The sequence below is a fragment of the Lepidochelys olivacea genome, assembly GCF_965140295.1.
Source record: "Lepidochelys olivacea isolate rLepOli2 genome assembly, chromosome: 26".
Lineage (NCBI taxonomy): Eukaryota > Metazoa > Chordata > Testudines > Cheloniidae > Lepidochelys > Lepidochelys olivacea.
In genome coordinates this window covers 13,211,263-13,236,373 of record NC_140436.1, presented here as the reverse complement: position 1 = coordinate 13,236,373, position 25,111 = coordinate 13,211,263, and the positions used below count along the sequence as shown (strand labels likewise).

The window sequence follows — 25,111 nt, the reverse complement described above, 5'->3', positions numbered from 1 at the left end:
CTCCCTGCCAAACCCCAAATAGCGCCGGGCACATGAAATGTGGTGCTTTCCCCCTTAACGGCTGGACTCTCCTAGCCCTGGGATCTACCACCAGGGAAACCGAGGCACAGAGCAGCAACATGCCTTGCCCTAGGTCACTCAGCAGGGCTCATGACCCACGCCTGTGCTGGGAGAACAGCCATGGCTCTAGCTCCTTCGGGGGCATGCAGCTTGGGTCTCCCGCTGCGCCCAGGGGCTCATTTTCCTGGCTGGGCTTGTTGTGTGGAGAGGAGGCCGCCGCTGTAAATCAGTGTAGCCCTACCGAGGTGAGAGCTGCCCCGACGTCCCTAGGCTGAGGAGCAGACCCAGAATGTTGGTTCCTTGGCTGGGCTCCCCCTCGCGTTCCTCTCCCACGCTCTCTGCTTGCCTCCCCCAGAGCTGGAGTACCTGGAGAAGCTGCAGCGGTTCCTGGTGAGGAAGGCGAGAGAGGACGGCTCCTTCGGTGAGTTTGAGATCCAGCCTCCCTGTGCTGCTAGGGAGCTGCTGCCGCGCCCCGTGTCCAACCCTTTCCTCGCCCTGCTAGGGAGGCTTCATCCCAGCGGCCTCCCCGGCTGGAGTTCTAGGGCAGATCGGGAACAGCACCAGGAAGTGACGGGCTTCTCTGGGCACGGGTCAAGAAATCGCTCTCCCTGTCTGCCAGCTCCAGCTGCTGGTGGGCAAACACGGAGCTGGGCTGTAAACCTGCAGGGGGCAGGAAGGACCCTCGATCCATGGAGTTACTGGGCAGAGAGGCAGCATACTGGATGGGGGGGTCCCTGTCTTCCCTCCTGCAGCCCACAGGAGCCCCACGCGGGCAGCTGAAATGGGGTCTTACCTGCCCAGGCTGCGTTGTAGGCCCCAGACCAGAACTAAAGGAGTGGGAGTGAAACAACCGGAGGAGGTGGGTTGGGAGGGTTGCTTGGGGCTGGCATGCCCCGTGCTGCGCCTGGCCCGCCCTGTGCTGCGCCTGGCCCTCACGTTGTTACTGCGTCTCTTTCCAGAGTGCACGAACAGGAGCCTGGCTGCGAGCTCCGTCCGCACCTTCAAGGAGCTGGGGGTGAGTGTGCCCCACCTGTCTGTACCCTGGTGATTCTGGGGAGGTCGGTTCAGCCCATCATGGTAATTTAGGGATGGCTGCTGGGATGTTCTGTCCCTCCCTGTAATCTCCCCTCAGCCTGGCCCACCAGGCAGATATGGTCTCTCCTTGTGCAGCCCCCACCCCTTCCCGGGTGGAAAGTGACAGTTCCTCTGTCCCTCTCCACCCCCAGGTGCTGAGAGAACAGCCAGGCCCAGCGGGGCCCATTCTCCACCTCTCGGAAACCTTCAGCACCAAAGGGAACCAGGAGCAACTGGAGAAGTTCATCGGGCAGTTCACCTCCAGCTAGAGCTGCTCTGGGCGGGGTGTGAGGAACTGTCCTGCCACCTGGAGTGACGGTTTCAAAAATCCCCTTCGGCAGGATCCCCTGTTGAACATCTCCAGGCCGGGGGTGGCATCCACCCACCGCAGCACGACCCCTGTTGTTTGGCTGAAATACCTGGGTTGAGTTTGAGATAAAAATAAATCACCTCTTGATGCCTGGGTCTCTGCCTGCTTTTACTGGACAGGCTCATGCCAGCAGTTCCCCCCCAAAAACCAGCCATGGTGGGCTCAGTGTTGCTTCCTTTCCCTGGTGTTACTAGAGATCAGAGCGGCAGGGACCACCCTCCTGGCTACTAAACTGGACTGTGGGCCCAGGATCTTCTATGCAAATGCAGCCCCAGAGGAGGGGTGGTGTATAATAAACTGTGCCCCAAACTCATTCCCCATGACAGAGCAGCTGGGGGGACCCCATCCCCATGGAGCAGGGCTGGGATGTGCATTTATTTGCCTTGCTCTGTGTCTAATCCTAGGGGAGCAGCCCTCTAACGGCTGCCTGGCAGCATGACCCCCCTCGTGCTGGGTGTTTGAGTGGATTTCACACCAACCGTGCTGACAGGGCAGCCCAGTTTCTCTGAGCACAGAGTGCGGCCGAAGCTGGCAGGTCCGGCCCTTCCGCGAGAGCTTTATTGCAAAATCCTGCTGTGGAGTGCCACGCACACCCGTGTCCATGATCCGCTCCTGGGCCCCGGGACCGCGCTGGTGGGGCGTCCTCAAACGACCTTGTTTCGGAGGGCTCCCAGCTGGTCAATTTCACACTGCACCACATCTCCTCTCTGCAAAGCAGGATAAGCAGAGGAACATTTCCATTAGGAGCTACCAACTACAGCCTGCAGGCCCCCCCCCAGCGCCTTCCAGAATCCTTTGCACCAGCCCCTACTGCAGCAGCAGCCTGGGGTTCATGTCTGCCCATCATCAGACATGGCCCTAGCCTTGCCCACCAGAACACAGGGTGGGACGAACCCCATCATGCCGAGAAGAGACAAACTGCAACTGCTACACAAAATCCATCCGGGGGGGAGCATCTGTCACCCTCTGCTTCATCTGAAACCCTGGGAGCTGGATGCGTCACATGCAAAGTGACTCCAGCCTCCAGCAGCTCCTAAGCCCCCTCCCCCTGGGAACACGCTGTTGACAGTAGCAGTGATGTGCATCCCCTCGTGGGGAAGAGGCTCGGCTCGGGCTGTCACTCCCTTGCTGGAATCTCTGAGCCTGGTGCTGCAAATCCAGCTGCTCAGGCAAGCCCTTGAGTCTGTGCTGAGCAGATGGGCACCACCATCTGCCCAGGTGGCTCCAACTGCAGGGGCCACGTGGGACACCCCATGTCTCCTGTCACAGCCCCTGCTGTAGGGAGTCCGGATCCCCAGGACTGACACTCACCTTCAGGAATATGGGGGGCTTCCGGAAAGCTCCAATGCCAGGGGGGGTCCCGGTGAGGAAGACATCTCCAGGGAACAGTGTGACGAACCTGCCATGAACCAGGTACAGCCCTTCAGCAGAGCATCCCGACACAGAGCCCCCAGCACGCACGCACCCCCCACATTAGGGCCACGGTTGTTCAGACATGCCCAGATACCCGCCAGGGGGCTGAGACTACCCCATGCATAGATCAGCACTAGGGATCAAACCCAGGCCCTCTGGCTCTCAAAGCAGGAGCCGCTGCTAAAGACTAGGGCCATCAATGACCCTGCCCCTAGAGAGGGGCAGAGAACCGCACTGGCTCCCAGGAACACAGTGGTTGGTGCTCCCAGGGCAGGGGACGCAGGGGCTGCACCTACCGGGAGACCCACATGACCAGCGCCTGCGTTTTGAAGATCATCTGATTGGTGTTGCTGTCCTGGACAAGTTCCCCGTTCACTTTGCAACGGATTCCCAGCTTGTGAGGGTCTGAGAGAGACAGAGCAGTCAGCTCTGCAAAATAAACCGGGAGAGTGGGGCTGTTCCCTGTACAGACCTCCCCTGCTGGGCGAGAGTGGGGATCCAGGAGAGGAAACCTCAGATCACAGGAAAGATCCCAATGTGTTGGACAAACCGTATCTAAGGGGCTGCTGTTGCTCACCGCTGCACTGCGGCCACCTCTGGGCTGGAACGCCACAGCTCACAGCAAGTCCACAGAACAGGGTGGGCCACAAAGCGAAGGGTGCTGGGTCCAGTTGAGGCAGCAGGAGGAAACGTAGGGCGCAGAAGGTAATTGCCCCAGTTGGATTTGGGCTGGGACACTGGGATTCCTGCTGGGAATAGTGTCAGGAGCTGGGGGTCACTAGGGGTCGCCCCTAGTGCCACGCTTGGGGAACTGGTTCAGGAATAACTGGGGAAGGACACCACGTACTGAGCCACCCGCCCCAGTCCCGGCGGCGCTCTGGGATTTAGAGGGCTCCTCTGCAAATACTGATCCAACCCGACCACACGCGGCCTGGGAGCTCACCCCGCGTGCCCAGGGCAGTGATGGAGCAAGCAGGAGGAATCGGGGACAAAGGCTGCTTATGCATCACCCCGGGAGCCTCCGCAGCCTGAGGGCACCCGTGCAGGCAACCCAGCCCTCCCTGTGGCAACCACAGCCCAGCAGGCAGGAGAGACCGACGGGCCAGACCCATACCTGTCACAGAGTCCTTGGTGACAATGGCAGGGCCCAAGGGGCAGAAAGTATCAAAGGTTTTCCCCAGGATCCACTGATTCCCATTCCTCTTCATCTGCCAGTCCCTGGCGGTGACGTCATGGGCAACCATGAATCCCACGACGTGATCCATCGCGGCTGATTCCTGGACGGGGGGGGGAAACGGGACGGGAGTCGCTGCACAGCCGCACGCAGGAGCCACTGCTGGAGAGACTGCAAACGTGGGGCTGCCCGACGACTCCGGGCACCACGGTGCCGAATTAACATACACACTGCCCCCAACAGGCCCCGCCTCTGACCGAGAGGGATGCCCTCTAGTGGTGAAAAGGGAGCACGCTCAGTTCAATCATCAGCCTGGCTGCTGAGCTTGCCAACCAGGGGGCCGCGGGGGTGGCTTTTGCCACATGCCCTGGTCTGAAGTCACCAAACAGATGGCCCCGTTCAGCCGGGGCTGGGTTTGAAGTACCAAGACCTGAAGTGGCACCAGAGTCCGTTCCCAGCTCCTTTCGTACCTTGATGTGCTTCCCTTTCTTCCCAATGACAAATGCCAGCTCCACCTCCCAGTCGACTTCCTAGAGAAGGAAACAGGCAAGCCTGAGTCTCTGCCCCTAGTCCAGAGGGCACAGAGGCAATCAGGGCTCAGGTACCACAGGGAGAGGCAATCAGAGATGCCCGAGATCACTGTTCCCACACCTGCGAAACGCCACTCGTGATATGGCAGGGCCAGAACTGACAGGTGGGCAGAACCCTCTCAGCGCAGAGACACCCCCTGCTTATGGCCCAGCAACATGGTAGCTCCCCTAAGCAAGATATTTGGATGTAACTTTTGGGACTGTTGGCATCTAGGTGGCTCATTACTTGACACAGCCAGCAGGGGGCACTTGCACAAATAGCAGCAACCGTCCTTCCTAATTTCTTAGCGGTGGGTTTTTGGATTAAACAGATCTCGAGGCAGCTCGCGGCCAACTCAAATCCGGGCCCACGCCCTACTGACAGCAGCATTCTCCATGGTCGGAGTGGGCACCCCTGGCCTTTGCTCCCACAGTTCTTTAGCTGGAGCCTTTAATGGACATATCCTCGGGTGGGGCTGGCGTGTCTCGGCTCAAAGGTCCCCAAGGGCACGGCAGGAGGAGCAAGGGGTATTTACGTTGCTCTCGGCTGGGTGGATGATGTCGTCGTAGGGGCCAGTGATGCAGCTGGGAAACTTGCTGAAGATGATGGGCTCCTCGGGGATGTTTATGTTCTGCTCCCGGCAGTGGTCTGCGTAATTCAGCCCCACGCAGATCAACTTCCCCGGGTTGGTTATGGGGGCCAAGAGGGTCACCTGAGAGCGTGGCAGGATGTGCTGGCCAGACTCCTGAGCCCTAGAGACAGAGGAGGGAAGGGGCAGATATAAGGGATGCTGAGAGAATGGGGGAGGCTCTTCACTGGGGAAGCCAGGGACACTGGTGTAGTGGTCAAAGCAAGGGACTGGGAGAACTGGATCCCCTGGATTCTACTTCCAGTTCTGGCATGGATTTCCTGTGTAGCTGTAAGCAATTTCTTGCCCCTCCCTGTGCCTCAGTTTCCCTCCTGTAAAATGGGGCTCACACCTACCTCTTGCACAGACAGTGCCTTGAGAATCCTGCACTGAGAATGACCAGTCAGAGCATGGGTCCAGGACTAGGACAATCCCAGCTGTACACATCCACCCCTTTCCTAACCAGCTTCCAAATCTCAGGAATAACAACTGTGCCCCCTAGTGCCCATCGAAGGATGTCCCGTCCCTAGCTCTAAAAGTGCTTAGAGGTTCATTATCCCCTTGTTTTACAGACAGGGAAACTGAAGCATGAGGCTGGGAAATGCCTTGCCCAAGGCCATGCGCTGAGTCCATGGTAGATCTGGGACTAGAACCCAGGGCCGGAGCACCCACAGAAAAAGAAATAGTGGGTGCTTAGCACCCACTGGCAGTCTCTTATCAGCACCTCCCTCCCGCCCATAGGCGGCCCCACTGATCAGTGCCTTCCCCCCCAACAGCACCTCCTGCCCATCGTGATCAGCTGCTCCGCGGTGTGCAGGAGGCACCGGGGGGTGGACAGGGTGGAGTGAGGGCAGGGCACAGTTGGGGGAGGGAAGAGGCAGCGCCTTGGGGGAATGGGTGGAGTGGGGGCAGGTCCTGGGGCAGAGCAGGGGGGAGCCCCCCCCCGGCACATTAGAAAGTCAGCGCCTCTGCCCAGGGCTCTTGACCGCCCAGTGCTCTAGCCACTGAGCCATGCTTCCTCCCAGCTTTGGGATCACTGCAATTTCTGGAGAAGACGATCTGTAGAGGCACTAAGGGTTATTAGCATAAGGATTTAAATGTAGCCTGCAGAGACACCGGGCATCACTGAGAGAATCTGACTTCTCCATTCCCTGCTTTCTAGTCATTGAAGCCCAGACCTTCAAAGGTATTTAGGCACTTCACTTTCACTGAAATCATTGGGAGGTATGTGCCTAAATACCTTTGAGGATCCAGGCTTAAATCTGTAACTCTTCACGCTGTGCAGACAGGACAGATCAGACAGCGAGCCCCAGGCCTTCACCTCTTGTGCTTGCCTCCCCTACCCCCATTGGTTTTTGTTTGTTAAAGCCCCCATTGGCACAGCTGCGGCAGGTGTGGGGAGCCCACAAGGGTGCCAAGCGGCAGGGAAACCCAAGCACCGACGCACAAGAAGGGGACAGCCCCTGGATGGGGGGCTTGTTAGCGTGAGGGTCTGCTTGGCCTTTCAGGGTGGAAACAGCTTCCAGCACCCCCTGCAGGGTCGCTGGAGAGCCGCACTTACCGTCTCGCTAGGGCCAGTGCTGCGTCCCCTTCCTCCAGGAACTCCCTCATCCTTCTGGGCAGGGAGGGGTCGAAAGCATTTAAATCAATCACGTTGCCACCATCTTTCTCCTCCAGCCCAATCCTGGGCCCATCCGAGCCGGTTTGGAACTGGACCAGCCTCATGGCCTTAGCTCGATGGGAAACGTCCCTGGCCTATGTCCTGCCCCAGCCGGGCAGCCTCCAGCTCAGTCTCAGAGTCGCTGGAAGGGCTCTTAGGACCAGCACCGGCATCAGATCCTGCAGGAGAGAGACAAACGAGCGTGGACGGGTCATCCATCCACGCGGGTTGGATCTCTGCCCAGCAGTGGTAACTATCATTTTTTTGGTCAAGTTCCAAATTCTTGGTCAAGGTCCAGACTCCAGAGAAAATACAGAAATAATAATGATGACAGATAAATAAATAAATACATAAATACAAATATTTCAGGGTCTGTCTGAAAGCGTCCGGCAGCCCAGGTTTGGCTGGCGGGCCCCCTATTGACCGCCCCAAGGGAAAGTAACCAGAACCTGGGATCTCGCTCTACCACGGGGGGGAACTGGTCACACACAGGGCTCAACCCCTGGGACACGCAGTTGTTCGCCAGGGTCACGCACGGCTGCATCCGGATTCCCATGGCGCCACAGAGGCCCGGGCTGTGAACCCGACGGTGTCATAGGGGTGAGGGGGGGGCCCCTCGGTGAAGCTGAGGGGGCGAGGGAGGCGGGGGGGGGAGTCCCCTCTGTGAAGCCAGAGGGGGGAGAGGGAGGCGGGGGGGGGTCGCTCTGTGAGGCCAAGGAGGGGGGCATGAGGGAGGCGGGGGGGTCGCTCTGTGAGGCCGGGGGGGGGGAGAGAGGGAGGCGGGGGGGGTCGCTCTGTGAGGCCGGGGGGGGGGAGAGAGGGAGGCGGGGGGGGTCGCTCTGTGAGGCCGGGGGGGGGAGAGAGGGAGGCGGGGGGGTCGCTCTGTGAGGCCGGGGGGGGGGGGGGAGAGAGGGAGGCGGGGGGTCGCTCTGTGAGGCCGGGGGGGGGGGGGAGAGGGAGGCGGGGGGGGCACGAGGGAGGCCGGGGGGTCGCTCTGTGAGGCCGGGGGGGGGCGCGAGGGAGGCGGGGGGGGCGCTCTGTGAGGCCGGGGGGGGCGCGAGGGAGGCGGGGGGGGCGCGAGGGAGGCGGGGGGGGGCGCGAGGGAGGCGGGGGGGGGCGCGAGGGAGGCGGGGGGGGCGCTCTGTGAGGCCGGGGGGGGGCGCGAGGGAGGCGGGGGGGCGCTCTGTGAGGCCGGGGGGGGGCGCGAGGGAGGCGGGGGGGGCGCGAGGGAGGCGGGGGGGGCGCTCTGTGAGGCCGGGGGGGGGCGCGAGGGAGGCGGGGGGGTCGCTCTGTGAGGCCGGGGGGGGGCGCGAGGGAGGCGGGGGGGTCGCTCTGTGAGGCCGGGGGGGGGGCGCGAGGGAGGCGGGGGGGTCGCTCTGTGAGGCCGGGGGGGGGGCGCGAGGGAGGCGGGGGGGTCGCTCTGTGAGGCCGGGGGGGGGGCGCGAGGGAGGCGGGGGGGTCGCTCTGTGAGGCCGGGGGGGGGGCACGAGGGAGGCGGGGGGGTCGCTCTGTCAGGCCGGGGGGGGAGAGAGGGAGGCGGGGGGGGGCACGAGGGAGGCGGGGGTCGCTCTGTCAGGCCGGGGGGGGAGAGAGGGAGGCGGGGGGGTCGCTCTGTGAGGCCGGGGGGGGAGAGAGGGAGGCGGGGGGGTCCCCTCTGTCAGGCCGGGGGGGTCGCGAGGGAGGCGGGGGGGGTCCCCTCTGTCAGGCCGGGGGGGGCGGGGCTGGAGCCGCTGGGCAGACGCGGGCCGAGGCGGGGCTGGATCTAACGGGGCGGGGCCGGGGGCGGGGCCGGAGCGAGCGGGCGGGGGGGGGGGAGGAACGGGCAGTCGCTGAGCCCAGCGAGCAGGTGCTGGGGGGGGGGGCAGCGCCAGGCCGCCCCGCCCCGCCCCCGGGAGCGGGACTGACCCCCCCGCACAGGGCCCGCCGGGCCCCTCCCCCGCTACCTGCTCAGCGGCTCTGGGGTGGCTGCGGGCCTGCCGCAGCTCCTGCGGTCGCTCGCCGATGCCGTCACAAAGCCGAGCCGCGCCCCTGTCACCGACCTGTGACGCCATCACAGTCTCCGGCCGGCGGGGAACCAATAAAAAACCTACCACCTCTCCTCCTCCTCCTCCCCTCGCAACGAGGGCGGCGGGGGACCTAACATCCAATCAGAGAGCGGCTAGGGCGGGACTTCACGGGCTGCCACCAATAAACCGCTAGCTAATAAGCCCCGCCCACTCGTCTGTGCCGTCAGAGAGCGTGACTGGCTGTCACCATGACACCACGGGCACAGCGTGGGGCGAGCCCGGCTGGGCGCCATGACACTAGGGGCAAAGCGTGGGGTGAGCCCGGCTGGGCGCCATGACACTAGGGGCAAAGCGTGGGGTGAGCCCGGCTGGGCGCCATGACACTAGGGGCAAAGCGTGGGGCAGCGCAGGCCCCAGGCTGCGCCATCATAACTAGGGAACCAGTTACCTTCCATAGGGGTCGCCCTGTGCCCCCTCCCCGCCCCAGCAGACCCCCATGGGCGCCTCCATCTGCAGGGCAGAGCAGCTCCCGGCTGCACCCCAAGGTGCTGCACCCCATCGGCCTGACACGCCCTGGCCCGGCTCACGGGGTGCACCAGCAGCTGCTCGGGGCCGGGGCTCTAACGCGGCCCCCTGCGGGCTGTCACGCTTCCTCCCGCTCCGCCGCTGCAGGCCAGCCCCCTTGGGAGAGCGCGGGCCCCCCCTCGGCTCCGCTCCCCCCACCACGTGACTCCAGAAGCTGGGGCATGCCCCAGTGGCCAGGGCCCACAGGGAGCCCGCTAGCCCTTCACGCCCCCTCTTTACTGCAGGGCTGGAGAGATCGGCCCCGCCATCCCCCCGCACCCTGCTCCAGAAAACCCGCCTCCTCCCGCCCCCCAGCAGTCCTTGCTCCCTACCTTCATCTGCCTCATCTCAGCCCCCTGCCCTCCTGCTGTCAGCCATCCCCCCGCCTTGCCAACACAATGGAAGGATCAGAAACCAGCAGCAGTGGAAGGCTTGTTCTGTGTTTGTTCACCACCGAGCCCGTGTCCATGACTGGGGCGCCTAGGAACTGTCATTAAAATAACACATTAATAAACTAGGCGCATGGCGCTGGGTGCTGCAGGCGCGTGCCGAGCAAAGCAGGGCAGAACCGTGGGTCAGGACTGTCTCCTCGAGGGTGATCCTTTCTGTCACGTTACAGCATCACTTCTTCCAAGCACAGCAGCCTACAGGAAAATGGCTGAGCTTGTCCAAAGGCATGAATCAACCAGCGCTGCACGGGCTAAACTGCAGGCATCCCCCGCTCTGTGCATGGTGCCCAGCAGAGTTGTTCCACACCTCCAGGGTCTCCCATACTCAGCCTCCGTAACACGGCCCATCCCAAGTGGATATGGAAAGAGGGGCCCAGGATAGACAGCAAGAATGGAACCGTGTTCATGCTATCAGCTGTGTTTCATGGCACGGGAAGGAATTGGATACAGAACCAGTTGGGCTCTGCGGCCAGAGAAGGAAGCAAAATGGATGGGAGCCTTTTCTTTTTCTTTTTTTTTTTCAGTTTATTTTATTAAAATATACAGTGACTGAATATCAAGTAGTTACAGAGAACAGGAACCGACGACTGTCTCCCCAGATTGTGCTGTAAGGGTGGTCGTGAGATATGGGGCACTGGAGTAAAGGCTACTGCTAGTGAGACATGCGGCCATTCCTTATACTGTACATATGTCAGGAAGTATCGAGTGCAAACTCACTGCCTCCGGGAGAGGGCTTAGGGTAGAGGAGAGGGAGAGACGGACGGAATTCAGAGCCTTCTTGGCAGTGGGAGACAGAAACAGACCGATCTGGGCCTTGGGCAGAGAGAGAGGCAGCCTTTGGGCACTGAGAGAGGTTGAGAGGAAGATGAGGACTGAGTCTGAGTGGTTAAAAGTCCGGCTCCTGGTGCTAGTTCAGATCTGGGAAGTGGGGCTGGAGGACTTGGGGGTCATGAGGGATAAAGGTGGATCTGGTTGTACCCAAGGGGGAAGGCCTGTGAGAAAGAGGCAGAGCCTGCACTAGCTTAAGCATCAGTGACAACTTCCACCAGGACACCTTCTCTTCCCCAGAGTGTTTGGTGGGCTCTTCCCCACTGCAGACCCAGGGACTATTTCTCAGGCTTGGTGCTCTTCTAACCAGACACTGTTCCATCTGCAGCGAGACGGGGTCATTCAGTAACCAGACGCATCCAAGGTTACTGAAGGAACTGAAAGGGGAGTCTCTCTAGGTCACCTCATCTTAGGGATTTCTATTGGCATGGAAACAGATACCCCATGGCTCTGACTCTGACATGGCAAACAGGAAATCCCAGTGAGATGGAGCAGCCAGCTACTTAGAAAGTTCCTCATTAGAGACTGTACTGACTTATCCCTGACTTCGATCTTGAGGATGACACCCTCTTGGTTGCAGAGCTTTCCCTACCAAACCCGATGCCCGGTGTCTTGTCTAGCCCTACATGCGCTGCTTTCCAGCTGGCTTTTCCAACCCTCTGGCCTCTTTCAAGACCTGTTCGCCCCGTGGCAGATCTCATCTCAGTCCTGGAAATAGTCACTTGTTAAAAAATCCAGAACAAAACACAGTCCCTGAAACCAAACCTAGAAAACGTCCCCCATGGATAGGTGATATTTCACGCCCTATTTGACTTATGACTTTCAACTGCAGCCTGGAGCTTTGGACATATTCGTAAGTCATCGCCCATCAGCTTCCAGTGTCACAGAAGAGACACGGTGGGTGAGGTAATATCTTTTACTGGACCAACTTCTGCTGGTGGAGAGGACAAGTTTGAGCTACACAGGGCTCTTCCTCTGTCTCCATGTATCTCAAAAGCTTGCCCTCGCCACCAACAGAAGCTGGACTTAAACTAGGTTGTACCTCACCCACCTTGTCTCTCACACACCCGGGGACCAACGCAGATACACAACACTGCCCATCCCACAGAATAACAGGTTCCCAGTGTAACCCTCAATTCCAGTCAACAGATTTTCGAGCCAGGGCTGATGGAGATGATGGACCAGTGGAAAACGATGGAAAATTTCAGCTCCAGAACGTAACAGCGAGGGCCCATCTCCTCCTCCAGTTTGGAAGGGCCAGGGTATTTGTGCTTGTATTTCTGCTTCAGGAAATTCAAATCCTGTTTCTTTGTTGCAGATCGCCCCATTCCAGTTGTCTGAGTGAAGATACCTTGTTCTCCCCTACCGCTGCGGGTGGAGGGACATTCATTCTCACTGTGATTGGGGAGAAGGCGTGCTAGCTTCTTCCTTTGCTTCCCTTCTCTGGGGACGCTACCGAGGAAGTCTCGTTGAAGGCTCTGTACACTCTCTAACATTCACACACAATGTGGAACCTGCCTTTGAATGGACACTCTTGTGCTTTTAGAACTGAAGTTCTGCAGATGATTCCCAACAGTCAGGAATGTCTTCTATTTAGATGTCCACCAACCGTCCTCTCTCAGCTGAGAGACATTCAGGCTCCAGGATCTTGGCCCAGGAGCTACCTGCACATGGAAAAGTGAAGAGCAGGTCCTCAGCTGGTAAAAATTGATGGAGTTCAGTTGAAGTCAAATTTCGCAATGGGGGTATGAAGTCCATGGAGTTATGCCAAATTGTGCCAGCTGAGGATCTAGCTAGAGACCTATTTCTTCTTCAGTAAATGCCTCTCCCTCGTTTTCCTGATGGAACCCAGTAAGTGCCCCATTGCTAGGGTCTCACTTGGTGCGAGTGAGAAGAACTCCACCTCCCACATGCAAACATCTTTTCCATCCAGCTACCATGTGAGAAGTGCTGAGCTTAATCCACGAGGCTGGTCTCTTTCCCATGGGTGGTATTTGACGCTGTGCAGCAGTCCCTGGCTATATCCTAGGGGAGAGCTAGCCAATCCCTCTGCTAGGTCAGACAAATCCATGAAACCCAATCTCTCTCTGTCTCCTCTTGCCCTTCAAATGAGAATCCAGTCAGTGTCGGGAGCAAACATGATCATGTCCTCTCTTTTTTTTTTTTGGTTGTTTTTTTGTTTGTTTTTAAATATAAAAAGAGTTTGTTTTTCTCCTCATAAAGATGTGTGTGTGCTTAACGAGAGAGACAGACTGAGGCGTCTGTCTGCGTGCAGGCCAGGAGGCAGCCGCGCTGGGAGAGATGAGATTGCATTCTAGATCACATTCTCGAACAGCTGCATGGAGCTCATGATGTTCTCGTCCTGGAAAGGGAGGAGAGAGAAAGGCCAGGGCAACGGTTCAGAAACAACACAATCAAGGGAGATTTGTGGTTCAGTGAATGAGGAAGCGGCTTGGGAGACAGGAAATTTGAGAGCTGGTCTCAGCCCTGCTGTGACACCTTGGGCAAGTCACCACCCTCTCCATGCCTCAGTTTCCCTCCCCCACTCTTTGGCTCTGTATAGATTGTAAACCCTTTGGGGCAGGGAATCACACACGTCTGTTCAATGCCTAACAATGGGCAACTGGTTGGGTGGGTGCACCTCTTAATTGCTACAGTAATAATAACAATACATCTGACAGAGACGGCCTACTGGGTGAACTTGGGGAAGTCACGTCCTCGCTTTGCGCCTGTTTTCCCACTAGGGATAGGAGGACTGACTTGCTCTGGACAGTGCTTTGAGATCTGCCGATGAAATTAGCTAAGGATCGTTACTGAGCCAACGTGTGTCATCTAGCACTGCTCATGTGCTACCACCCACACGGGGGCATGCTCCAGGAGTCAAATCAACCTGCCCTTAACGGAGCTTGGTCTGGTCGCCTGCCTCCCTACGACCGCACCATCCCCTCTTCGCTTATGCAGTAAGTGCCTCCGTGGCAGGAATCACTGCGTGGAATCCCACAGCCCACGTTTCACAAGAGGAGAGGATCTGGACGGGGGGAAGCTGCAGTCTAAAGGGATTAGAAACGGTGTGACTGGAATGTGGAGGGTCAGATGAATCAGTGTCCTGGCTGCAGAATGCACCGGGCCAATCGGTAAGATGGACACTAGGAAAGAAAGATGGGTAAGATGGGCTCTGAATCCAGAAGAGGGGCCAAGGATGTGGTCAAGAGGAAGAGGAGAGGGGTCTGCAGTACCCGGAGGGCGATGAAGAATCCACAGCAGCGACCCGCTCACCTTTTGACAGGTCTCTAAAAACTCCTCGATTGTCACCACGCCGTCCCGATTTCTGTCCATTTTCTGAAACGGAAAAGCAACACTCAGCAGGCGCGGGTGCGGCGGTCCCGGCGACTCTGGGCCTATGTGCAAGAACGTGCTCCCCCCCTCCACCCCGCTGCGCCCAGCTGTACCCTAAAGTCCACCTTCCTGCGATCCTGGCAGGCCTCTGCGCCTGGGGATGGACTCTCGCTGCCTGCATTCTGCCCTGCGGCTGTGAGCCCCCATCAGGGACGCTCCTCCCAACCTGTGCTCCTTCCTGCCTGCCAGCCCAGGCCTAAGGTCTGTAATGGAGCGGCCCCCCCGGGACCGGAGTGTGTCTGTGGCTTGTAACCCAATCTCAGTGAATCCGCATCAGGAGTCCCTAATGGGGCCCCCGCCTCTGCAGCTGCCAGGGTCTGCGGCAGAATTTCCAGCCACGGCCCCCGCCCTCTGCCTCCTGCCTGCAGCCATGTGGGAATCTGCGTCTGCCCCTGTGTCAGTGAAACTAATCCCGCGCCCACACCCTTCCCACCCCAGCATAATTCCACGCATAGGCGCCGACTCCGTGGGGGCTCTGGGGCCCGAGCACCTGGGGGAAAAGGTAGGGGGTGTTCAGCACCCACCAGCCACGCTGGCTCCGGCCTGGGGCTCTCCCCGGATCAGCTGTTCGGTGGGTGGGAGCTGCTGAGTGGAGCCGGGGGGCGGAGAGGAGGGAGCAAGCGGGGCCTCGGGGGAAAGCGTGGGGGGGGGCGGGAAAAGACAGAGCAAAGGTGGGGCCTTGTGGGACGGGGCGGAGCCTCAAGTGGACTGGGGGTGGAGCACCCACCGGGAAATATACAAGTCAGCACCTGTGATTCCATTGACTTCCAAGACACCATTTCTGAGTTACACCAGGGTGAGCAAGACCAGATTCAGGCCCTCTGCGGCTGGGCTTTTGGAGGAACCAGGCCCTTCTGCCCTCTGGCTAACTCGGAACCTACGGGTGTGTGGCCCAAGCCCACTGCCCTGGTTAGCAAAAGGCGCCTACGAGCTGACTTACCTGGAAGAACTTCTCCACGTGCTCTACAGGGGCATCGTCCCTGAGGACCGGGTACGTGTAGCGGCCCATCATGTCATAAATGGACTTCATGATCGCCAGCATCTCCTGGCAGAGAACGAGGGAGACGCGCTCAGCATTGGGAGGCAGCCCAAACAAAGCCCACCACCGTGCTCCGGTCTCAGCCAGGTTCAGGTCCGCATCAGGGCCAATCGAAAATCATGAGGGCGAAACAATGGTTTTCCCGGCAGGCCCTATGAGCTGCATCCCCACGGAGGGGTTAACTCCATTGAGTGAGGGAGTAGGAGAAACCATCGCGCAGCGGGAGCCCGGGGATTTTAGGTGTATCCCAGCCACAATACCAGACGTCCCCCATTGCCCACCTCCAGGCAAATGGCAGCAATACGGTCTAGTGGACGGAGCACTGGACTCAGGAGACCTGGGTTTAATTCCCAGCTCTGCCATTGGCCTGCTGGGTGACCTTGGGCAAATCACATCGCCGCTCTGTGCCTCAGTTTCCCCATCTGTAAAATGGGAAGAACGTTACTGACTTCCTTTGTAAGGGGCTTTGAGATCGACTGAGGAAAAGTGCTAATTAACAGTCATCTATTCTCTTGTGCCGTGACCTTGTCGAGCTAAGCAGGGTAAGTCTGGGTTTTAGACGAGAGACCTCCACAGAGCACCATGGGGCTGCAGGAAACGATTCTGAGGATTGAGGAGGGGGTACGTGCATTCAGGGTCCCACGGCAGTGTTAGAGATACAGCAGGTGGGGTCCACCATGCGGGAAGGGTGCTGTGGAGGTCTGTGCTGTTGGCAGTGCATCAAGACACAGAACCCATGTCCTGACCACTTGTGGTCATTAGTTATCCTAGGGCACTACTTCCTAAAGCTGGAGTATTCAACTGAGGATGGCTCCTTCACTGAACTAACCCCCGAGGTCTCCTGGCAGGCAGCGCTGCGTCCTGCTGAAGCCTCTGGAGATGCAGCCAGTTGAGGCTTTGCCATCCAAGACTCGTACAAACCTGAAGAGGGGGGAGCTGTGTCTAGATGAGGGACTGTCTCCTGCTTTGTTGCACTGTGTGGTGTCATAGGTGTCATTGCCTCAAGCCTGTCCTCACATATGGCAGTTGAATGCATGACCAGGGGGCAGAATTTTGGTAGTGATCTTTCAGTGTTTCTAATATGGTACCAGAGATCATAGCCAGGGACCAAATACTTCCATAAACTGACTCAGTGCATGACGTGAACCTCGCTTTGGTAAACAAACCACAAGGGAGTGGAGCATCGACACAGACCATGCTAGGGCAGGCAGTAGGCTCCAGATGCCTCGACCAGCAGCACCAAAGCAAACCAGTGCTCCTCGCTAGTGTGGGGAAGCCAGGCCAGAAGGGTGTAGAGGAGGTGGCTTCCAGAGGCTCACAGCAGGAATAGCCAGCACAGGAACCTACAGAATTCTGCTGACTCGGCAAACTTGTCGCATAGGACCAAGTCGTGGACCCAGTGACGTCAACGTGAGTTTAGTCATTGATTTCAGTGGGGAAGGATGTGACCCACAGGACGTGAGAAGCATTGCAGGTTTAATGAGTAAATCAGGTCCATGTCAGGTAGCCATACGGTGCACCACCAAAGAAAGCCACATTTGCTCATTGTTCTCTCCCAGCCTCAGACATATAGTCACGGCCTGGCCTGGTGATTTCAGCTGTTATTCTAGCCCTATGAAAAGGAATACTTGTGGCACCTTAGAGACTAACCAATTTATTTGAGCATGAGCTTTCGTGAGCTACAGCTCACTTCATCGGATGCTGTAGCTCACGAAAGCTCATGCTCAAATAAATTGGTTAGTCTCTAAGGTGCCACAAGTCCTCCTTTTCTTTTTTGCGAATACAGACTAACACGGCTGTTACTCTGAAATCTAGCCCTATGGGCTTCACAAGGGCTCACGCGCTGATCTAGGGGAAGAGGGGCAAACTTGGGGTTTTATGGGCACTTAGAAAGAGGCTGTCGCCTTGTCAAAGCCATGGAGGTGGATCTGAGGTCTCACGCTTGGCAAAACTCAACCAGCCACTACCGCCAGCTGGTCTCCTTCCAAACCTCATGCATACCCGCAGCCACATTCCCCTCAGCCCAGCTGCAGGTACCTCCTTGGTGATGTAGCCGTCCTTGTTAATATCATAGAGGTTAAAAGCCCAGTTTAACTTTTCGTGCACGGTCCCACGGAGCAAGATGGAGAGGCCGACAACAAAATCCTGGAACAGAGACCGAAGCAGAGACTTAGCAGGACAGGCAAACAACCCAGCACATGGACAACTGCAAACATATAGCAAGCAACCCCCACCACCACTCTCCAACCAACGCCCCAAGGAAAACAACCGTTTTGTAGCTGGTGCCTGGGACTTGCTCTTTAAAAGGGGGTGGCTCGTGACCTTTCAAAAGGTGAAGCGGAAATGTTATCGACCATGAAACTCTCCTGGTATTTTTCCTATCGATCCTGTTTCTGTTCTTTGCCGGGTCTATTTTTAGTCACCTCGCTACCCACCTGAGCCCGAGTGCCCCTCACTGACAATAATAATAAAAAAAAACCCTCTTTGGTTCCTTACTGCTCAACGCACGGAGCACAAATAACCAAATGAAAATCGTTAACTGCCCCCTCCCAAGTTGGAAATGAAATAAAAGGCATTTTGGTGGCTGGCTGGCTGAGAGATTTGTGTTACATCCATTTACTAAATAAAAGAATGATTTTGTATAGACACACACACACTCACATGAGTGTGATCTTATATTTATATATCGTCTTTATTTAAAACAATCCCACAGTTCTTTGGAAATGTTACTAACTGTTTGGACAATATATATACATTGAGTGTATGTATGTATGAACCAAATAAGAAAAAACAGCCCAAGGCTTTTTGATCTTATGATCTGCTAATTTTGAACAGCTAACAAAACGGGGCCTAATCTGGTTATAGAGTCTTTCTGCCCCACAATAAAAATCCCGTCTGACGTATTACCCCGAAGCATGTCTAGTGCATTCTGCTCAGATCGATAGCTGAGCTGGCAGGCTATATCTCACGCTAAGCAGGCATGCCCCGAAAGCAGTACAGTAGAACCTCAGAGTTACAAACACCAGAGTTACGAGCTGACCTGTCAGCCGCCCACCTCATTGGGAACCAAAAGTACGCAACCGGGCAGTTGCAGAGACCAAAGAACCCAGGAAATACAGTACAGTTCATAGAATCATAGAATCATAGAATATCAGGGTTGGAAGGGACCCCAGAAGGTCATCTAGTCCAACCCCCTGCTCAAAGCAGGACCAATTCCCAGTTAAATCATCCCAGCCAGGGCTTTGTCAAGCCTGACCTTCTGTGTTAAACGTAAACGAGGAAAATAATAAAGCGAGAGCAGAATTTTGATTCTGCACAGTGACGTTTCACAGCTGCGTTCAGTCAATGTTCGGCTGCAAACTTTTGAAAGAACGTTTTGTTTAGCGTTACGAACATTTCCGAGCTCCGAACAACCTCCATTCTCCAGGTGTTCGTAGCTCTGAGGTTCTACTGTACTTGGATGGGAGATCGAGGGTGGCAGGACAGATGCTGGTGACTCAGGAGGGGCTTATGTTCTTGAACCAATGCCTCCATAGTGCTACGGGTCACAGCACTTCCAGTGGTGGGGCCCTCTCTGGACAAGATGTAACGCCGAGGCCCTGATTGCTTGTTAAAGGTGCGTTGGCACTTTTCGTATATGTGTGAGTCACTCCACTCAGCACTGAAATGCAGCCACCTCTGGGGTTGAATGCAGCTGCTGTTTCACAGTGTGCAGCAGCCACCACACAACGCTTTAGGACAGGGAGCCAAGAATGAGTGGGCCGGATTTTTCTCTCCCTTGGGCCATTTTTAACTCCCATTCCCTCCGATTTGAACCGTCACTTGGAGCTGGCAGTCTCCGATTACAAACTCTCCAAGGCAGGGATCTGCACCTAACACCCGGATCAGACCCTGAGGACACTACTGCAATACAAATAATAACCAACCACAACGGGGAACCTTTTCCAAACTCCCAAGGGGAGTTAGGCGCCTAAATACCTTTGAGGATGTGGGCTGATTCATTAGGTTCCTAAATACCGTTTAAAAAACACCTGGCCCTTTGAAAGGGGGAGCTGGGATCTTACCTCAAAGCAGATGGCTCCGTTCCGGTCCACATCAAAGGCGTTGAACAGGAAGTGGGCGTACATGCTGGCATCTGGGAGAGGAGAAACAAGAGAGACCCAGTGAAAACATTGGCACTTTCCTCCCCATCCCCGCCATTATCGATGGGACTTATCTGAGCACCTCACACTCTTTAAACACATTTACCCTCATGCCCCTGTGAGGCCAGTTCTTCCCATTGCACAGAGGGGAAACCGAGGCACAGACAGGCCCAAGGTCACACAAGAAGTCTGTGGCAGAGCAAGGAATTGCACCCAAGTCTCTCACAGGCCCTAACCATTGGACTGTCCTGCATCTTCGCTGCTGCCCGTATGGAAACCCCAGCGGATAAGAGCAATCTCACAGCACAGTGAGGGTGACCGGGGAGCTCACATCCTCCGATCCCAGCGTGGACGTAGGCAGGTTTCTAGGATAATTATTTAGCTAGCAACGGGAAATGACATGTAAAGCTACAGCTATTCGGGGTGGGGACCAGCTCTGCATTATCCAAGGGTACCGCGTCTAGCATGACAGGTTTCTAGATACTGCAAAACACCAGTGCCTTTATCACCCCCTAGCTGCTTTATCCCCTGCTCAGGCCAGGTGTGGGGCTAGGCGCAGTGCTCAGATGGCTCCTGCTGTGGATATTTGCCGGCAAAGGAGCCTGGGGCCCAGCCTCAGCGGAAGGACTTGGGAACTTTGCAGACAAGAGTCTTCTCCTCGCAGTGGGACATCAGCAACGTTGGGACAGGCCTGGGATAAAGGCTCTGGGCTCCTGGTGCCTCGCTAGATAATTTAACCCTTTCCCTGCTCTGGGAAGGTCTCAGGGGCAGGGGGGAACTGGTGCCAAACTCACCTCCCTGAGGGAAGAACTGAGCATAGATCAGCTTGAAGGTGTCTTCGTCTACCAGGCCACTGGGGCATTCCTACGGAGGGAAGTCATCGCCAGGAGGTTAGCCCCCAGTTGGTCTGACCATCACCCTCCCCACAGATCAGGCACCTAGATGTAGCCGGACCGGCTGGACCCAGGACTCTCCTCTCGCCCCATGGCTCTGCCATGCAACAAGCATCTGCCCTGCAATGCACCCAGGACATCCGTCCTCCTAGGGCATAAGAACATAAGAAAGGCCCTACTGGGTCAGACCAAAGGTCCGTCTAGCCCAGTATCCTGTCTTCCAACAGTGGCCAGTGGCAGGTGCCCCAGAGGGAATGAACAGAACAGGTAACATCAAGTGATCCATCCCTGTCACCCATTCCCAGCTTCTGGCAAACAGAGGCCAGGGACACCATCCCTGCCCATCCTGGCTAATAGCCATTGATGGACCTATCCTCCATCAACTTATCTAGTTCTTTTTTGAACCCTGTTATGGTCTTGGCCTTCACAACATCCTCTGGCAGGGAGTTCCACAGGTTGACTGTGCGTTGTGTGAAGAAATACTTCCTTATATTTTTCTGTGCTCTTACGCTCCCTCCTTGAACCCTGACCCCATGCACCTTGGGATTCCTGGCCCCCTCTCATGCCAGTGCACCGCCTCTCCCCGGCGATACGCCCACCCCGTCCCCGTGGTGACAGATGTCTCGGCGCATTGCTTAACGCACGGCTGGAAGGCGCTCAGGAACAACGGTGATGAGCGAGGTGGAAAAACCTACCGAGAAGGAACAGAACCCCCGGCCAAGCACATTCACGCTCGGTGGCTCGGGTCTGTAATACATCCTCCTCCCTCCCCGCCATCCACTCCGCTCTCAGCCTGCGTCCCCCAGCCTACGCCGCAGGCAGAGCTGTGATGGCAACGCGGGCAGACGCTCCCACGGCAGCTTTGATCAAGTGGCGTAACGACAGCAGGGAAGCCACAGCAGGACAGGGGGTGGCTGCCCAAGGGCACAGCCAGGGAGCGGGCAGGGTAGCTGCCTGTGCTTGTGCTCCTCGCTCTAAGCTAGCGGGAGGATATCTACCTGGGCTGTAATCACGCCCCAAAGCAGGGTCAGCGTACCCCGAGTGTTCGCACTTCGCACTAGGAATCCCCTTCACCCAACGCCCCGCTCCTCAGTTCAGTGAGCGGGGGATGAACAAGGCGCAGGCCAAAACCACTCCATCTCCTATCAGACCCGTTAACATCTCGCCCTCCAAGCTTCAGTAGGACTTAAATGGTGCCTCGGCCTTGTGAGCACGCTCGGCACCGGGATGAATTTCCTGAGCCCCCGAGGCTGCATCTCAGCCAGCTCCCACCTCTCCAGGGTGCGGTTTCCAGTCTCATACGGACAGCAGATGGAGCCCAACAGAGGCCACAAGGCACAGCTGTTCTCGGGGATCACTGGGCTGGGGGAAGGACCCAACAGACACTCACGTTCTTGAAGCCCCTGTACAACGACTGCAGCTCCTTCTTGGTGAATTTGGTCAGCTCTTGCAGCTGGTCTAGCCCTTCTGGCTGGTGCCGGACAGATGAAAGTTCAAGGTCGCTGTCGCTGGTGTCTGGAATGACACAAGACAAACTCTGTGAGCGAGCAGGAAGAGAGACACAAACTCCCAAAATCCAACCCCAGCACAGCGGGGAATAAGGAATATTGTTGTGCTGGAGAGGGTTATTGGTTGCCAGCAATCAGGTGTTTGATCTAAGTATTATTTATTAATTATGATGATGATGATGATGATTAGATCTATGGGCAATCCCAGACCTCGCTGAAGCTGCATGCTATCCATCTTTCATTCAGGCTAAATGAGGGAGCAATTAAATACCCATTTGTTTAGCTGGGACATTGATTTGGTTGCAGATCTGTGTGCATATGCATGTAAGGGACCAGAGGAAGCCAGCAGAAAGTAAGAGGTGCACTGGCAGCAAGGCACTGGGAGGAAGTCAAGTGAGAGAGAGCTTCTTCTGGGCAGAGTGCTGGCTGGAACGGCAGGCTTGGAAACTGTAAGCAAGGAACCTGCCTGCTGTTGTTTGCTTCTGCTGTGTTCCGGGAAACAGGACTTTGTGCACGTTCTTTGAAATAAGCAGGCTTGCACCAAAGAAATGCCTGACTCCCATCACCAATTTCTCCTCCTAATGGAAACAGCCTGGCAAAGCCCCAGATACTGACTCACCACTCAGGCCAAAGGACAACAACACAGAGACCCACTGTGCACGGGAGTCGTAGACCCTCCAGTCCAGGGGAGCAGGGGGCTCCAGAGAAGCACCCCGTAGGTGAGGGGTATGCATCCAGGTTGGTCTGCATAGGGCTGCTAGCCGGTCTTAATAGCCCAGGAAGAATTCAACACCATGACAAAGCCTCCTGCAGTCCCTTCCTTCAGGGCACCATTTATTAATTCAAATAGAAAAATTACAAAGCAAAACAAAGCTATTCCCCTGATCAACACAGACTGCAAGGGCCTCTTGGCACTTCTCTCTGCTCCAGGGCCAGTCACAGGTGCCACCCTCCCTCCTGCAGCTTCTTCTCTCACCTGAGCCCTTTACAGCTGGGACTGATAATTGAACAGGACTGGTTGGTCCCAGGCCCCTGGTCCTTAAAGGAGCAGACCATCCTCGAAAAATCCATGCCCCTGAGCCCTGTAGTGACACTGACCTAACCCCTGGTGCAGATGGAAGAATGCTTCATAAACCTACCTACCATTGCTCGGGAAGGTGTTTTTTCTGCAGTGATGGAAAAACCCTTTCTGTCGCTGCAGGATGTGTCTATACTAGGGGGGTGACGCCGGCTTATCTACGCACCGTAGTAGTGGAAACAAGCCTGGAGGGAGACAGGGAAGCAGGCACAGCCTGAGAGCACCGTAATGTGGCCCTGAGATAAAGCTAAGAGAAAAAGCTTTTTGGGCACAGAGTGTTGGCTGGAAAGGCAGGCTTGGGACTGTGAACAACTCGCAGGGCCCCGAAATCAGACAAGGCACTTGGGTAACATTATGTTCAAAGCACAGCTGCGACCAATCCTAAATGCTCTGCCGGGCTCATATTCCCCGATGCCTTTCACCTCCCGGTAAAACTTAACAGGATGAAAGATTAGTTCAGTCCTTCGCACAGAACTGCCCTGGCCCCAGCTCCGTATCCCAGGGACAAGAACCATGAAATTTCTAGCACACACAGGACCTGCCAGACTGAATCAGAACCAAGGATCGGGCCCAGTACCCAGTCTTTGACAGAGGCCAGCACCAGCTGCTCCAGAGGAAGGTGCAAGAACCGCAGCAGAAGACAGTGATGGGACAACTTGCCGCAAAGGAAAGTCACTTCCAGACCCCCCAGTAGGTTGTTATGGGTTGGATTAAACCTCATTGAAACTGGAGGGAGCATAACTGCCATGCTTCACTTACGATAGTTGCAAGATACCATTAAGGCCCAGATGTAGGTACTTAGCAGGGTGATCATGCCTACCATTTTGGCTGGGACATTCCCTTTTTTAAGCCCTGTCCCTGCCATCCTCACTTTTTTGGCAAAACTGGGCATTTGTCCCCTTTGCTTTTGCCCATTGATCATCAGCTGGCAAGAGCAAATGGGACCAATGCCCAGTTTTGCCAAAAAAGTGGGGTGCGAACCCTAGCAGGGCACAGAAGAACTTGCAGGGGGGCAACGCCAGCCCCGTGGGGCGGGGGCAGCGGGGAGCCCTGGGGTAGCTTCAGGTGGTGTCCCATTTTCCCTTTTGGAAAATATGGTCACCCTAGTACTTAGGCACCTAACTCTGATTTCCTTGAGGATCTGGGCCTGAGCTTCTTTGTGGAACCAGGTGGCTGAAACAATAGCAGCCTGCACCCAAAACATAGGCACATGGGAGAGTGCTCAGGACCTTAAACTACATGGGTGAAGGGGCCTTGCTGGGTATTGTTTTTGAGCAGAGGGGTGTGTGTTTGTGAGACAGAGGGACAAGGAGAAAACAGACCACAAAGACGGAGCAGAGAGCTAAGGACAAAGCCTGGAGAAGCACTGGGAACGTGGCTCTAGAGAGGGAGCTTTTGGGCAGAGTGCTGGCTGAAAGAGGCTTGGAACTGTGCGCAAGGAAACTATCTCCAGTTTCATTTCTGCTGTGCTCAGGGGAACAGAACTTTGTACATTCTTTGTAAATAATCAGGACTGAAAGGAGTTGACTGTGACATTGTGCTCCATAATGTTTTATGGAAATATGCTTATAAGTGTGAATATAATGTAACTAGGATATGCTTTATGCAAAAGGTCTCTTGTAAGGTATAATTACAATGCTTATAATCTACTGAGTGTGTTCATGCTATTTGTATGCATGTATCATTCTTGTATCTGAAGCTAGAAATATGAAGTATAACTCTGAGGTCCTATTGTAATTATGCAAAGTGTGGGCGATTAATGGTGGCTTAGAATCTTGATGGCTCCCATTGACTAGGACAATTGGTTGTAAATGGTTTATTTACCTGCAAGCCTTCCTGTGTGTGTGTGGGCCAGCCAATGGGTAATGAAGAATGAGGTCTTACAGTGACATGTGACCATGTCACATGATACTGGAATCCATCTTAAATATGGTACTTTTCCACTTAGAAGGAGGGGTGGAGAGCCAGAGAGACAAAAGATTCCTGCCTTGTGCCAAAGCTATAAAAGGGGGTGGAGCAGGACAAGGGGGGTTCCAGTCATGAGAACACCCCTGCGCTTCACCTAAGATGTCTGCTGGAACTAACAAGGACTGTACCAGAGAAAAAGATTGGGCCCAGACTAGGAAGGAGTCTAGTCTGTGAAATAAGCTAAATGGAACATCTCTGAGGGTGAGATTTTACCTGTAATCAGTTTCTTAAGGTATTAGGCTTAGACTTGTGTGTTTTGTTTTATTTTGCCTGGTAACTTACTTTGTTCTG

At 56.2% G+C, this 25,111-nt stretch overlaps 3 protein-coding genes across 6 annotated transcripts in view; 1 reads left to right on the top strand and 2 right to left on the bottom strand.

Annotated features, from left to right (window-relative positions):
- LOC311513263 (glycerol-3-phosphate acyltransferase 2, mitochondrial-like) overlaps positions 1–1,593 on the top strand; it is a 174,957-nt gene extending 173,364 nt beyond the window's left edge. The window contains exons 24-26 of the mRNA XM_084614960.1: positions 416–481; positions 1,020–1,075; positions 1,287–1,593. Coding sequence (XP_084471086.1) covers positions 416–481; positions 1,020–1,075; positions 1,287–1,403 — 239 coding nt within the window. The 3' untranslated portion in view covers positions 1,404–1,593. The remainder of the gene's footprint in view (positions 1–415; positions 482–1,019; positions 1,076–1,286) is intronic.
- Positions 1,594–2,040: 447 nt separating this feature from the next.
- LOC311513266 (oxaloacetate tautomerase fahd2, mitochondrial-like) lies at positions 2,041–9,007 on the bottom strand. Its single transcript, XM_084614968.1, has 8 exons — positions 8,893–9,007; positions 6,851–7,128; positions 5,197–5,413; positions 4,562–4,621; positions 4,032–4,194; positions 3,214–3,322; positions 2,816–2,903; positions 2,041–2,211 (listed from the first exon to the last, which is right to left on the bottom strand). The coding sequence occupies exons 2-8, from the start codon at positions 7,012–7,014 to the stop codon at positions 2,149–2,151; spliced, it is 864 nt and encodes a 287-aa protein (XP_084471094.1). The 5' UTR covers positions 7,015–7,128; positions 8,893–9,007; the 3' UTR covers positions 2,041–2,148.
- Positions 9,008–10,485: 1,478 nt separating this feature from the next.
- KCNIP3 (potassium voltage-gated channel interacting protein 3) overlaps positions 10,486–25,111 on the bottom strand; it is an 82,876-nt gene continuing 68,250 nt past the window's right edge. For all 4 annotated transcript variants that reach the window (XM_084615333.1, XM_084615334.1, XM_084615335.1 and 1 more), the window contains 7 exons: positions 21,657–21,781; positions 20,168–20,237; positions 19,296–19,366; positions 17,269–17,376; positions 15,133–15,237; positions 14,073–14,135; positions 10,486–13,158 (listed from right to left, as the gene is read on the bottom strand). In XM_084615333.1, the coding sequence (XP_084471459.1) occupies positions 13,111–13,158; positions 14,073–14,135; positions 15,133–15,237; positions 17,269–17,376; positions 19,296–19,366; positions 20,168–20,237; positions 21,657–21,781 (590 nt within the window). In that variant the 3' untranslated portion in view covers positions 10,486–13,110. The remainder of the gene's footprint in view (positions 13,159–14,072; positions 14,136–15,132; positions 15,238–17,268; positions 17,377–19,295; positions 19,367–20,167; positions 20,238–21,656; positions 21,782–25,111) is intronic.

Coding starts and splice junctions, on each gene's coding strand:
- LOC311513266 (XM_084614968.1), bottom strand. CDS start 7,014: ATGAGGCTGGTCCAGTTCCAAACCGGCTCGGATGGGCCCAGGATTGGG. Junction 4,622..5,196: donor TCCACCCAGCCGAGAGCAAC/GTAAATACCCCT, acceptor TTCCTTCTCTAG/GAAGTCGACTGGGAGGTGGA. Junction 3,323..4,031: donor CACCAAGGACTCTGTGACAG/GTATGGGTCTGG, acceptor TGTCTCTCTCAG/ACCCTCACAAGCTGGGAATC.